The following is a 15,195-nucleotide window of genomic DNA, read 5'->3' as shown; positions in this document are numbered from 1 at the left end:
TCAAATATTATAATCCCCCTCAGCGTCCGGGGCCAAGATCCATGCCTGACAGATAGAAAGTCCTCAATAAATTAGAATAAAGAAATACTCCTTAAGAAATATCACTATCAACATGATGCATATTATTCTTATTATTCATTTTTCTAAACTGAACTAGACTAGAAATTCATCATGTTAGAGATAACAGCTTACCGGTCTATGAGCATTCGGAGAGTGTGATGGCTGATTCAGTACCCTACCTGCTCAGCCCAGTTCCCTTTGGGAGAGGGAGTGGGGATTGCAGCAGCTGGGACCCTTTCCTTTTCAGAAATAGACTTAAGAGTCTAAAATAAATGTCATATCTCCATTGGCTCATTTCTGAAGAAGCGATTGTTGCAATAACAATAGGCTTGAGTTACATCAAAACAGCCTCGCTCTTGGGATGGGAGCTGGTTAGTGTTTTGCTGTCTGCTCTCCTGGCCCATCGATCACCTCGTTTGAGCATGTTTTTTTCTCTTTGCATACAACTTACATATATGTCATGATTTTTGCCACGTTAACCAACAAGTTTGCACCCCAACAGAAGCAAACAAGGAGGAAGGCCATTGGGGGATGGGTAGAGGAAAGAGATAGAAAGGAAGGCATTTGCTAATTTATCCAGAGCAACATGAGATGCTCGCTTAAACAATCTTAAATACTTGTATAATGAAGCAAGGTGTTTCTGCCTGTGAATCTGACAGATGTTCCTAAGAATTACACTCCAGATTTATAAGACCTCTGTGATACCTAACGTGTTTCAGAAGGACAAGGCCTATTGTAAATGGCCATGTGAATAATTTGTTTTTTAAGAATAACTTGTGACTATTCTAAACCCTCCCAGACATTCATGATAATTTATTAATAAACGAACAGGAGAGGCAAACCCCTGCTTAAGCAGGAACCGGATTGGCAGCTTTCCAAGAGCACCAAAGACCAATGGGTTCTGCATTTGATTTGCTTGCCTTGATTCTATGGGAAGTCATAGACTTCAGTACTTGCCAATGAGCCCCTCGTAAGAGGACAGGCTTATCTGCAAATGGGCTCTGACCTACATAGACCGAGACTATTTCCAGAGTTTTATCCTCATTTGTTGTTCCTGCTGCTGGAATGCTAGAAATGAACATAAGAGGAAATGCACTGGTGTATCCAGGAAATACTTGTGAATATTTCAGAACTTGGGCTTGGACTATCCAGGCCACTGTCATCTATTTTAGGAGGTGACCACTCAGAGAGAGGGAAATTTTACCGAGTAATAGAGTTGGTAGAAGTGCAAGAATATTTCATCAACATTTAAAAAACTGGGATGATGAAGCTATCTGCAGAAAATGAAATCAGGCCAACACTGATAGCCCAGCTAAAATTAAAATTCTAGAATGGGCTTCAAAAAATCATAACATGCCCAGATTGAGGGAAAGCTGTTTTTTGGTTTTTGGTTTTTATCCATTCAAGAGAAACAAACCGCAGACAGAGTTCCCTATAGTTTCATTTCACAGAGAAGACAATGAGGCACAGATCTTGACATGGGTCAGGTTTGGAAGCCTTTATTTCTACAAAAAAAAGAAGTCAGGAGAGGTCTGTTGATAGGTTATCAGTATATTTTGTGAACTGAAACTGTATATCTGTCTGATTTAAAGCTTCATATAACACATTGTTATCCCTGAATGAAGTCATAGTAAAAAAAAAAAAAAAAAAAAAAAAAAAAAAAAAAGGTCCAAAACCACAAATAATCCCAAACAACAATAATCAAATGCCTTAAGAAATTATCTTCACTTCCTTTGCAATACCCCTCCTGACTAGGACTGCCAAACTTAGCAAATGAAAATATAGGATGCCCAGTTAAATTTAAATTTTCCGTAACCAATAAACAATTTCTTAGTATGTACCATGCAATATTTGGGACACACTGATACTAAAAATCTATTCATCACTTCTCTAAAATTCAAATTTAATTGAGTGTCCAGTATTTTATTTGGCAAAGGTACTCCTGTCCCATCCTGAGAGCACTCCTGCTTTAGCTAATAATAAAACTAATTTGCATTCATTAATACTCAAATAGAGAGGTTAAGCAGAGTTTTTTCTACTGGCTTCAAATGCTCACTTTGAGATCTTTGATAAGTTATTTAACTTGACTGTGTCCCAGTGGCCGCATCTGTAAAATGGGGTTAATAAGAGTCTCTCCCTCTCAGGGTCAATTTGAGGAATATATATTATTATGGTACCCGGAAGGGCCTAACGCAGAACTGAGCTCATAGCAAATGCTCAATCCATATGAGCTATTATTGTTGGCAAGGGAACATGATGAAGAAATAAAATGGCAAGGAAATACCCGGATCTTTCCTTTGCCAGGAATATTCCTTAGCTATATATAGATAATGGAGAGCTGTCAATGGCTATGATTTCATTTATTCGACTTTCATTTTATTGGACAAGTAGGGAGTAACACATAGGAATGATAATAACCAATTTGATGTAGCTTATTACTGTCTACAGCATGGCCTTTCACATCCATTACATGGTAACAATGCAAAATGCATATTTAAAAACAAAATTCCAGACAGTGATTTTCAAACAGGGGGTATTGTGAAAAGGTAGCTCTATGGTCTTGGTATGCCTCCCACCCTCTCCGAGATTCACTACTCGAAATAGTTTAAAGGATTGAAAAAATCTACGATAAAAATATTTCCTTTGGCAAGGAAGCAAATTGAGAGCAATCTTTATGTATGGACACAATGTGGAAATGACTTCTGGTCCCCCACACAAAACAATCCTCCGTGTCGTCATCATCAAATACAAAGGGCAAGTGGCTCCACACAGCTGGCAACAAAAGGCCCTCAGCAGAATGGCTTTTTAAAAGCCACGTCCAAAGAAAGCTGTAACCTGTGGCCTCTATTCATCACCGGAAGATTCTAAATGCTTTCCCCCTTTTGTAACGGAGAACATCTGCCCTTCCAGAACAATCTCTCCCCCAGTGGTAAATTTTACATATAGAGAAGCAATATCCTTCTTTGTTTTTTTTTTTAAAACGTTGCTTTGCCACATCCTTGATTAGGAAACATGCCCCTTTTTAAATGGTTTTACAGTCAGAATCTCCAACCTGCCTCAATGGTACTCATCTTGTTTCTTGCCTAAGCACAAGGGAGAAATATTGTATATGTTGTTAAATTAATTAGACCGAGGTGGCTCTATTGCCATGGCCGTCTATGTAAGCAAACCAAAATCTAAGCCTGTAAGTGTTTCAAGGTTATAAAATCAAAACACTATGGACAGCCAATCACAAGAGCCAACAAGGCTTTAAGCTATAAGCAATCGATATTTTCCTTTCTTTGCTTCTGCCTTTTCTCTATAAAAATCTCTCCCTGTGTTCCTTTCTTTGGAGCTTTGCTAACCACTTCTGATTTAGTATAAACTCTTAAAATTTTTAATATGTCTCAGTTTACCTTTTAATAATGTAAATAAGTACAAGCCTTCTTTTTAAAAAAAATTCTGCTGTGCTAGAATTTTCTGTGCTCTTTTTTGCAAATACTTAAGTTTTTAGTATCTTTAGATGGAACAGAGGGCAAGGTACAGATGGCACTTGGGATTTAGTTGGTGTACATATTTGATTAAAATGGCAGCCAAGTCACATGCTTTCTACTCAGAAGATAGTTCTTTAACATAGATTGAAAGAGTTCCAACAGGACTGAGGTAGTTTTGAACAGTCATCAAACAAACAAAATTCAAGAAAACAGCACATAGCCCAACAGGTGCAATTTCTGGCTCCCAGCAATGCACCCAGCTGAATAAAGCCAAGACACTTCCAGGATGTTGGCACTGGATAGTTTACTCCATAGAAGAAAGGAAGGCCTGTAACCAGCAAATTCATTTAAAATCTAGCATTAAGCACTTTCCTAGTGCCTTTATTTGCAACGCTACTCTTACACGTCCGTAAAGCGTCTGCGTTTCTAGCTTGCCTTGTCCACAGATAAGAAAATGCTAGGTTGGAATTTAGCCATTTTACTGGCTTTTTAGAATTAACAGGATGTACTTAAATTCCCTTCGAGAAGACAAGGAGATATTATTATATGTATAAGGTAACACTGAGGTGGTTGCCTGGAGCTGGAGGGAGGAGGAAAAGGGGAATTCCTTTTTAATGGATACAGAGTCTCAGTTTGAGATGATGAAAACGTTCTGGAGATGGAGGGTAGGGACGGTTGCAGAACAGTATGAATGACATAACGCTACAGAACTGCACACTTAGAAATGGTTAAAGGGGGGCGCCTGGGTGGCACAGCGGTTAAGCATCTGCCTTCGGCTCAGGGCGTGATCCCGGCGTTATGGGATCGAGCCCCACATCAGGCTCCTGTGCTATGAGCCTGCTTCTTCCTCTCCCACTCCCCTTGCTTGTGTTCCCTCTCTCGCTGGCTGTCTCTATCTCTGTCAAGTAAATAAATAAAATCTTTAAAAAAAAAAAAAAGAAATGGTTAAAGGGGTAAATTCTGTTATGTATGTTTTACCACAATAAAAAAATCGATACACTAATAAAGATCATTAATTTTTTTTAAAAAAGCTGAGATGTGAGGAGAAGATAAGCAGGCAGAAAAGTGAGAGAGAAAGAAAAGAAAGGAAAAGAAGTGGAAAGAAAAGAGTCTGATGAGTCTGCCCCACACCCCTACCCAGGGCAGTGGTGTGGCTGAGTGGCTGACCGCAGTGATGCTTAAGAGGAAAAATGAGTTGAGCCCCCCCCACCCCGCGTTCCCCTTACCCACCCCCCCAGTCAGAAAGAGGGTCCCTCCCTGGGAAAACATTGAGCACTTGAATGAGAGGGGGCTGTGTGCAGTGGAGAATTTACTAACAGAGCCCACCCTTTAGAGAATAAAGGCAATCAAGCCATTAAAAACTTAACTGCATACAAATGGCCAATAAGCACATGAAAAGATACTCAGCATCATCACCCCTGGGGAAATGCAAACCAGGGTGAAATACCACCTGACACCCACTAGGATGGTTACAATCAAAACACAGACAAAAGTGGTGACTAGGATGTGGAAAAAGTAGACCCCTTATCCACGGCTGGGGGGAGTGTAAAATGGTGCAGCCACTTGGGAAAACAACCTGACAGTTCCTCACAAAGTTAAACATACATTTACCGCATGACCCAGCAATTCCACTCCCACGGCCACAGCCACAACATATGAAAACATATGTCCACGCAAAGACTCACACGTGAATATTCACAGCCCCATGATTCACAATAGGCAAAAAGTGGAAACAAGAGCAAAGTCCATCAGCTTGTGAAAGGGCTCAGAAACAAAGCAAAACACTGACATACCCATTAAATGGAATACTAGTCAGTGTCAAAGGAAATGAACTACTGGTTGAGGATACGACATGGATCAATTTCAAAAACACCACCATGCTAAGCGGAAACAAACACACGAAAGACTGCGTGTTATTTGATTCCATGTATGTGAAATGTCCAGAACAGGTAAATCTACAGAAACAGAAAATATGCAAGCTTTTGCTTGGGACTGTGGTGGGAATGGAGATTATCTCTCATAGGGCATGTGGGATCTTACGGAAGTGATGACATGTTATGAAATTGGGTGATGGTGATGGCCGGTAAATTTAAAAATTGTTAAATTAGGGACGCCTGGGTGGCTCAGTCGGTTAAGCATCTGACTCTTGGTTTTGGCTCAGGTCATGGTCTCAGGGTCCTGAGATGGAACCCTACATTGGGCTCCGCACTTGGCAGGGAATCTGCTTGAGATTCTCTTTCCCTCTCCCTCTGCCCCTCCCCCCGCCTGCGCACGCATACACACATGCGTGAGCTCTCTCTCTCTAAAACAAATAAAATCTTGTTTTAAAAATTGTGAAATCATACACTTAAAAGTGTGAATTTTGTGGTATGTAAATTATATACCTCAATTAAGTTGTGTTTTAAAAAAAAGGAATGGTAAAAACTGAGCTGTAATTTAGAGGCTCTAGCAAGTGAAAAACAAAACACTGAGGAAAATGGCATATGAGGGGAAAGCAGGAGGGGAGCCTCAAGAGAAAGACCCTGAGGTGAGAACATGAGGACTAAGTTTGGGGAAGGCCAGCGGTCCACCCTGATCAGTCTAGATGAAGACTGATCTTCATTTGTTCATTCAACAAATACCGACAGTTGCACACGTGCTGGACAGTCCGCCAGAGGCTGGGGATGCATGCCCTACGGAAGCTACATTCCAGGATGGGAGACCCGATGTTACACACTGATATCTGTGGCTATTTATGTGACTGGCTAGGAGAAGTACTAGGTTCAGTGAAAGCATGTGACCATCCAGACTAGTCAGAAAGTCGTGCTGTTTGAGGAGATAATATTTGAGCCAAAGACTGGAATACAGGGAGAAGTGATCCATGTTGGGAGAGAGAGGGAAGGAGAGGAGGAAGACCAAGGAAGCCTTGAATAAAAGCCATGGGGTTTTAAACAGCAGAGCACCTGCCCAAGATTGGTTTAAGTGCTCAGGGCAATGGGAAGGCCAGCAAGGCTTGAGTGGAGGGATGGTATCAGGTTGGCCTTTTGAAAGGATCACTGTGGCTACAAATGGTCTGGGTAGAGAAGGCAAGGATGGATACAGAAAGAGACATGGTGGAAGACAAGGCTGGAAACGAAATTGCACTTAGGGGAAGGAAATCTGGAAAGCCGGAGGAGACACCTGAGCCTTGATCAGTGTTCAAAAGGAAAGGAATGGAATCAAAGGTTTGTTTTTTTTTTTTTTTAAGATTTTATTTATTTATTCGGCAGAGATAGAGACAGCCAGCAAGAAAGGGAACACAAGCAGGGGGAGTGGGAGAGGAAGAAGCAGGCTCATAGCAGAAGAGCCTGATGTGGGGCTCGATCCCATAACGCCAGGATCACGCCCTGAGCCGAAGGCAGATGCTTAACCACTGTGCCACCCAGGCACCCCAAGGAATCAAAGGGTTTTGAACAGGGAAGTTCTTTCTCAGGCTAGTTGGAAACTGGAGAACCAGGAGCAGTGACAGGGCTCACGTGGCCACACCTGACCTTGCGTTAGTTGTATGCGGAGACAATGTTTTCCCAAACTGACCACCATAGTCACCTGGAGCACTCCTTAAAAATGCTAATTCTCAAACCCAGATCTTCTGAATTTGAATTTTGAAAGAAGCCGCCTGGGAAGCTGTATTTTTACTGTTGTTTTTTTTAATACACTGCTGCAGGTGATTCTCAGAGTCATGCAAGTTTTAGAAAATACTGATCCATCCCTTTTCTAAAAAGCCAATGTCTAGACAAGCAGCAAAACAGAATAAGGAAATGAAGCTCTTCTGAAATATGAGTGCCCTTTTCTTCTAGTGAACAGTGGAAAGTGTCCATTGATAAAAGAACGGAAAAAGAAGATGTGGCATATATATGTATATAATGGAATATTACTCAGCCATAAAAAAGGATGAGATCTTGCCATTTGTGACAACATGGATGGACCTAGGAGGTGTTATGCTAAGTGAAATAAGTCAGAGAAAGACAAATGCCATGTGATTTCACTTATGTGTAGAATCTAAAAAACAAAACAAATGAACAAAAAACAAAGCAGAAAGAGACCCATAAATACAGAGAACAGACTGATGGTTGCCAGAGGGGAAGGGGTGGGGGGACGGGCAAAATGGGTGCAGGGGAGTGGGGGCACAGACTGCCAGCTATGGAATGAATGTCACAGGGATAATTTATAATGAACGTATCCATTCATCTATTAGATGGACACTTGGATATATTACGATCACTTTTTTTTAAGTGTCTTTATTTAAGCAATCTCTACATCTAATGTTGGGCTTGAACTCACGTTCCTGAGATCAAGAGTCGCATGCTTTTCCAACTGAGCCAGCCAGGTGCCCCTACTATGTTCACTTTTTAAAAGTTGTTTTTACCTGTTCTTGTTTCAAGAGAACCACTAACCTATTTCAGCCTGTGTCTGTCCACTAGGACACAAGAATAGTTATACTTTAGGATAGCTTCTAATTATATCTTACTCTGCTTTGCTGCTTGCCTAGAAATTCATTAAAAAAAAAGGCATGGGGGGCGCCTGGGTGGCACAGCGGTTGGGAATCTGCCTTCGGCTCAGGGCGTGATCCCGGCGTTGTGGGATCAAGCCCCACATCAGGCTCCTCTGCTGCGAGCCTGCTTCTTCCTCTCCCACTCCCCCTGCTTGTGTTCCCTCTCTCGCTGGCTGCATCTCTGTCAAATAAATAAATAAAATCTTTAAAAAAAAAAAAAAGGCATGGATCAGTATTTTCTAAAACTTGTATGACTGTGAGAATCATCATCAGTAGTGTAAAAAGCAATAAAAAAACAAACAGCATAAGGAATATAGTCAACGATACTGTAATACTGTTGTATGGTAACAGATGGTAGCTACCCTTACGAGCATAGACAGCATAACATTTAGACTTGTCAAATCACTATATTGTGCACCTGAAAGGAATGTAACATTGTGTCAACTTATACTTCAATAAAAAAAAAAGCTGAACATAGTATACTAAGAAAACAGTGATGGGTGTGTAGCATACGGGTTTTTGGCATCTATGGCACTGGCACTCATGAAAAGTTGGTACAGTTTCTGGTAGATCTGAGTGCATTAGTTTCCTAGGGCTTGCCGTAACAAATTACCACAAACTTGGTGGCTTAAAACAGAAATTGAATCTCTCTCAATGTTGGGGCGAGACGTTTAAAATCAAGGCATTGGCAGGGCTGTGCTCCCTCTGAAGGTTCTAGGGGACAATCCTTCCCTGCCTCTTCCAGCTTCCAGTGGCTCTGTGTAGTCTTGGTTTGGGCCTGCACGTATTCCAATTTCTGCCTCCGTCTGTTTATGGGACCTTCTTTCCCAGGTGTGTTTCCTCTCCTTCTGTCTCTTGTAAGGACATGTATCATTGGACTTAGGTCCCACTGGGTTAATCCAGGGTGATCTCATCTAGAGATTCTTAACTTAATTACATTACAAAAGCCCTTTCTCCAAAAAGAGGTCATATTCACAAGCACCACGGTGCAGGACTTAGATATCTCTTTTCCAGGGGGGAAGGAACCCCAGCAGGGTTGAGGGGCAGTGCTCATTTGCCCACAATTCACCCTACTACACTAAGTGATTCCAAATTGTTGAGTAGGCCCATATGATGCTCTTACCCACACTGGTGTATTTAGAGGGTGTTTTAATATAAATGCTCTTAGTTCAATGTTCCTCAGAATAACAGATGTTTATTTATGAATGAATTTACTCCTCTGAGTCATGTATATTTTTAGAAGCATGACTTCATCATTTCAAAATAAGACACGGTATTAAAAGGCTACATGTAGTAGACAAAACCACATTCAGACAACTGTGACATTGCAAAAAAAAAATTTGCACCATTTTCAGGAAGAAAATTTCTAAGCACTAAGATCTGTCTATTATAAGAAGAGCAGTATGGAGGGTACCAAACTATTTTAGTGATTTCTCCTGATAGTCCCATTGGCAAGTGTCAATGAATTAAGTTTTATTGTAATTAGTTTTAATAGAATAGCTTGTTTTCCCAGGGCAGAAGGCAGGAATAGCTGATATTGCAAGGATATGTGAAATAGCTATTAGAAACGGTAATAGCTGTACATACATAGATATATGATGAGGAATCTGTAGTTAATCAATGAACATCGGGCACTTACAGACACAGGGAAACAGCAGTACTTTAGGATAGGTGTAAGGGCACGATGGATACATGAAGCAGTGTGGGGTGGGAATCACAGTAATAAGCAAAGGGGAAAAATTAGTGATTGCTGCATAATTGGGAAAACCGAAGGAGAATATCTAAACAGAAGTAGTTCCTTAAGTTATATCCACCAGAGGTTTCACAAATTCCTTAGTGAGAAGAGACTGGATTAATAGAGGAACTTAATAATATTTGTAGAAATTGATTGGTGTATTTAAATATACTTCTATTCTGGTTAACTTTTTAAAGTGTATAGTGTCCATTCTTCAGAGTGGGTTCAGTTCTTAAGAACTAAAAATCCTCTGTTAAACATTCCCAGCTATTCATTAAAAGAGAAAAGAAAGAGAGATCAAGAATGAGATCTACACTTGCTAGACCCTACTACAACTTTGGTCAAGATCCTGGTTCCAAGGGTCAGCAGACTGATTAAGTAGCAACCTCATAAAATGGGACTTGGACAAGACTTGCTTCTATCAGAATATGCCATTTGCTTTTATAAAACAAACTCTAGCCTTTCTGATCATTTAAATGTCTGTGCTACACCTGCAGCTATATTAGCAACACAGCTCAGAAACAGATTCTTAAAAAGATGACAGATTCAAAATGGCGGATCTAAATCCATCAGTTCACCCACCTCTCCTTCTCTGCCCAATGGGGCCATAGATACAAACTTCTGTCGTTGCAATAATAGCCAGTGAAACACTAATACACCATGAATCTGCATCATTGTCTTGCAAATTCTGCTAAATACAGTAACATAATTATAAGCAAATGAACTTTCAGTACTGGATAGTTATTGCTTAGATTAGTTGACTTTTTTTTGACCAATCAGGCTACTATCCCATCTTTCATTTAATTTCACTGTGGCGTTTTTGTTTGCTTTCTCTAGCATTTGAAACATAGATAACACAAGTCCAGCCTCCACATTACAAACAAAAGCTTGAATAAATTCATCCTGTATATTCTTTTGTATAACCTCTACTAATACATCCAGGACTGAAATATATCTAGGTGTATCTCAGTACAAAAAGGGACACTACTTGCGGCACCTGGGTGCCTCAGTCAGTGGAGTGTGTGACTTTAAATCTTGGAGTCATGAGTTCAAGCCCCATGTTGGGCCTAGAGCTGAGAAAAAAAGGGGGGACACTGCTTTTTGTTTTGCAAAGAAAAATTCATAAGTGGCATGTATTTAAATTCTAATCATTCAAACAAAAATGTTAGAAAGCCCTCCTACTCTCAGCCTCTGTTAAGTGAATCATAAACAGAATTTCAAGAAGGAAGAACCCTTCCTTTGTGTCTAATCTATTAATAGAGGGGAAGTGGTTGAGTCTAGTAAATTTTGTTATGGATTCCTTAATCTGGGCAATGATTATAAATTCAAGCATTTAATTTGAACAGTGATAATTAGGTTGATTTCCAGATGACTCATTTTGTAAACTTTTGGCCACTGGTGTTCCAGCTGGAGTGGGCCACGTGCTCCCTTCCCACTGACATCACTGGAAATCTTGAGTCAGGATCAAGGCTCCTTTTGCCTCTCTGACCTTTCTTCACAATGCGCAGTGGGGCCCCAGTTTCTCAGCTCAGAATGTTCAGATTGGCTCCACTGTGCCCATGGGGTTCCCACTCACAGACAAACTACACGCAGGGGTTCACCGGAGACCCTGCAACCAGCCCATGGGAATTCACATCTTGGATTCTAGCTTTCAGGTGGTTTCCTAATCCAGATGCCAAATTTCAGAAAGTCTTATGTCTGGAGGCCTCATTGAGGCTCCAGGGAATAGAGAGAGAATCCCAGCAGGGTTGAGGGGCAGTGCTCATTTGGCCCCTCGTAGTCTGCCAGGGGCCCATTTTCCTCTAGGGATGTGCTTCGAGAACCGAACTAAAGAAGCGATCTCTTACCTTGACAGTCATGTCTGCGCTGGGTGTTTCTGTGGCATCCGAGGCTGCCTCATCTCCCTTTAGCAGCATACTCTCCCACCCGACCCCTGAAAAAATAAAAACAAAAACAAAAGTGCCATTTGAGCCAAGTGCATTCCACGGGCATGCATAGACACCTCACCGACGTTCTGCAGATTCCAATGCCGTGTGTGTTATCAAGGAAACCAATGTTGCACCACAGTTTACCCTCTGGGCACTTACTGGGAAAGCATCTTTTCAAAAGTGTGGCCGGTCAATACCTCCTTTGTTTTAGAATGAACCCTTCCAGAATCCAGCCCTCATACTGAGGTCTTATTGGGGACTTAAAATGAATCCCAGGACACAGAAACACACACATCTGAATCTATTCAACACCCAGTGGAACCACCTCCAGATTACCCACTGCCCTAGATTCTATACACACACGGGAAGTGACTAAGAGTTTATATTCACTTTTAGAATCTATGTATGTTTTCTCTCCAAGTCTTGATAAAGGTTAGTGTTCCTTTTTTCTTAAGCTCTCAGATGATCTCCCAGAATAGACACATGGCAAGATACAAGGTTTTACTCTCTTCACCTCAAAAAGGAGATCCGGGGTTGGTGTTCAGAAATACCCATGAACACAATATAGCCAAACTACACCGGGTCAGATGCAATTATGTGTGTGAATTGAGGTGGAATGCTCTAAGTTAGAGAAAAGTTTGAAGTAATGACAAGTATATTTTTAAAAACACATTTATTGCAGTTAAAGTCATCTTCTTAAAAGCTAAAAAAGTAATAGTAGAGTTTTTAAGGACGACTTTAACCAGTAGATACAAATTTTATAGTTGGTATAATAACTGCTTGCTGGGATACGAATGCTCACAGCCTAAAGTATTAAAAAGATTGTTTTCTTATATAGGTTACAATTAGCTGTGCAGTATTTGCTTACATTGTTGATTTCCTTAGCAAATAATTTTGTCTAAGGGTAACTCAACGACAATATTCATCCTGGACCTCTGTGAATAGCCCAAAATCAAAAATTTCAATTATTTAGCATTATGTTAAGTCAGGATTGGCAAATGTTTTCTGTGCCACACAGTAAATATATTAGGCTCTGTGGTCATGACATTTCTGTTGCAACTTCTCAAGCTGCCATTGTAGAGCAAAAGGGACAACACATAAACAGCCAACAGCGAACATATGGGCATGGCTGAGCTCCAATAAAACTTTATTTACAAAAACAGGCACTGGGCCAGATTTGGCCCATAAGATGCACTAGACCAGATGGATAGTGATGGTGGTGGCACCACATCGTGAATGTATTTAATGCCCAGAACCGTATACTTAAAACTGGTTACAACGCAAATTTTATATTATGTATATTTTACCACGATAAAAAAACATTTTGCTAAGCAATATTCAGATTTTTCATTTAACTGATTCTATAATTACCCACTGAGTTGGTATGGTATTGTAATGATTTTTGTGTCAATTTGTATTAATGCCATAAACATGGCATAATAATTTTTTTTAAAGATATTTTACCAGCTTCTGTCCTAAACCAAGAAACCAGAGACACGTACAAGAAAGATTGTTATACTCCAGCATTTCCGTAAAGACCAAATGGACAAACCAGATGGTGAAACAGAAACAATTTTTGCATGACACTTTTAAGAAACTAATATGAAATTAATTCAATTTTAGTATTTTAGCATCAATTACATTGTTTTATATTCTGGATCCCTGAGAGCCTCATTTCACAGGACATATGCACAATGGATTACTCAAGATCCATGCACTCAATTTATTGCAAGATGCAAATAGTTGTCTCTCACTAGGTTGTAGAAATTGGGCCAGTTTGGTGAACTGCCCTATAGTTTCCTCTAGGGAAATTGCTACAAGGAGGTTGTCAGCTTTTTGTTAAATGCATGCTTCTGGGAGAGCAATCTTTGCTCCTACATGAATGGATTATTTCCCTGATACATCTTGCATTCAACAGACTAATAGCACCCCCTGGTTTAAGCCACCGTTGGCCCCTGTTGGATCGGGCTGCCAGAGAGACACAGATGTTGGACATGATGGACAGTAATATGATATTTACTTTATGGAATAGTTTGAATTATCATTCAGTAAATATTCATTCCCCTCCTTTCCCACTGTGGGAGAAATTTTCTTCCCTGTCCCACTGATGTTTCCTGTGGCCAGTGGGATGTTAGTGGACACAACACAATCAAAGGTCTGAAACGGGCTTGTGTGGTGATGCTTGCCCTCTTGCATTTCTGCTATAGCATGAAAAGGACATGCTCCAGCTGGCCTGCAAGGGACTGAGAGTCATGGGGAGCAGACCTGGACCCCATCAGCACCTGGAGCTAAGACAAGTCTCGATCAGCCAAGCTGCACATGCAAGACAATGAAAGCTATTGAGTTTGGGGATGATATGTCAAGCAACATTATTGTAATAGTAACTAATAGATACAATCTGTAAACAAAATTGTACATGAAAGTCATTTTGGATAAAGCACATTTATCTTCATGCAAATGTAATTCCCTTTTTTGCACAGAAATTTCAGTTACAAGTATTGATTCCCAGCTCTCTCTTTATATATATATATATATATATATAGTATATATATAATATATATGTATTATATATATTATATATAGTATATATATAATATATATATGTATTATATATATATTATATATATATAGTATATATATAATATATATATGTATTATATATATATTATATATATACACTTTTTTTTAAAAGTAAGCTCTATGCCTAATGTGCAGCTTGAACTCTCTACCCTGAGATCAGGAATTACATGTTCTAGCGACTGAGCCAGCCAGGTGCCCCCATATCTCTATATATTATACCATGTGGGGAAGAATCTTTTCTCTTCTACAATCCTTTCATAAGCAATACAATCTTTATTTAAGGATATATGGCCATAAGAAAGAGACATGAGACAAATATATATGTATTCTCAAAATTTTAGCCTGCAATCAAGAATACACTTTTTTTGGTTTGTATCTAAAGTAATTTTTATACCCAACGTGGGGCTTGAACTCACTACACTGAGATCAAGAGTTGGACGCTCTACCAACTGAGCCAGCCAGGCACCCCAAGGAAACAGTTTGAATTAGATAACCCATCATTTCATGACAAGAGTGAGAGAAAATAGACCTAACATTTTGATTTAAAAATGTTATTAATCCTAATAACAAGTTGTGAGGACAGGAAAATGTTATTTTAAAAGCTAGAGGCAAAATTCCTTCCATGGAGAAAACGGAGTTTTGGATATGATGGGTCCCACATCACAGAAGTAGGAGAAAAAAGAAGAGGTCCATTTAGAAGAAGGAGAGAACCTGAATGAAGTTGGCATGAGAATTGGCAGTAAGAACTTTCCAAGGGCAATGAAGTGGACTTTTGAGAACCATGATGTTTACATACCAATTTTAATTTTTTTATCATGCTGTCTCATGACATAATGCTCCCCTTAGTCTCATATCTTGAGTGGAGATCTGTTCTACACAACTGTCTTGTGTTGGTGGAAACAGAATGAG

At 40.0% G+C, this 15,195-nt stretch overlaps 1 protein-coding gene across 1 annotated transcript in view; it reads right to left on the bottom strand.

Moving 5' to 3' along the window:
* Positions 1–15,195, bottom strand: part of LOC100480825 (A-kinase anchor protein 2) — a 241,415-nt gene that overhangs the window by 113,397 nt on the left and 112,823 nt on the right. The window contains 1 exon segment of the mRNA XM_034664240.1: positions 11,626–11,711. Coding sequence (XP_034520131.1) covers positions 11,626–11,711 — 86 coding nt within the window.

Source organism: Ailuropoda melanoleuca, chromosome 7 (genome assembly GCF_002007445.2).
Source record: "Ailuropoda melanoleuca isolate Jingjing chromosome 7, ASM200744v2, whole genome shotgun sequence".
Lineage (NCBI taxonomy): Eukaryota > Metazoa > Chordata > Mammalia > Carnivora > Ursidae > Ailuropoda > Ailuropoda melanoleuca.
This window is presented reverse-complemented; position numbering and strand designations above follow the sequence as displayed.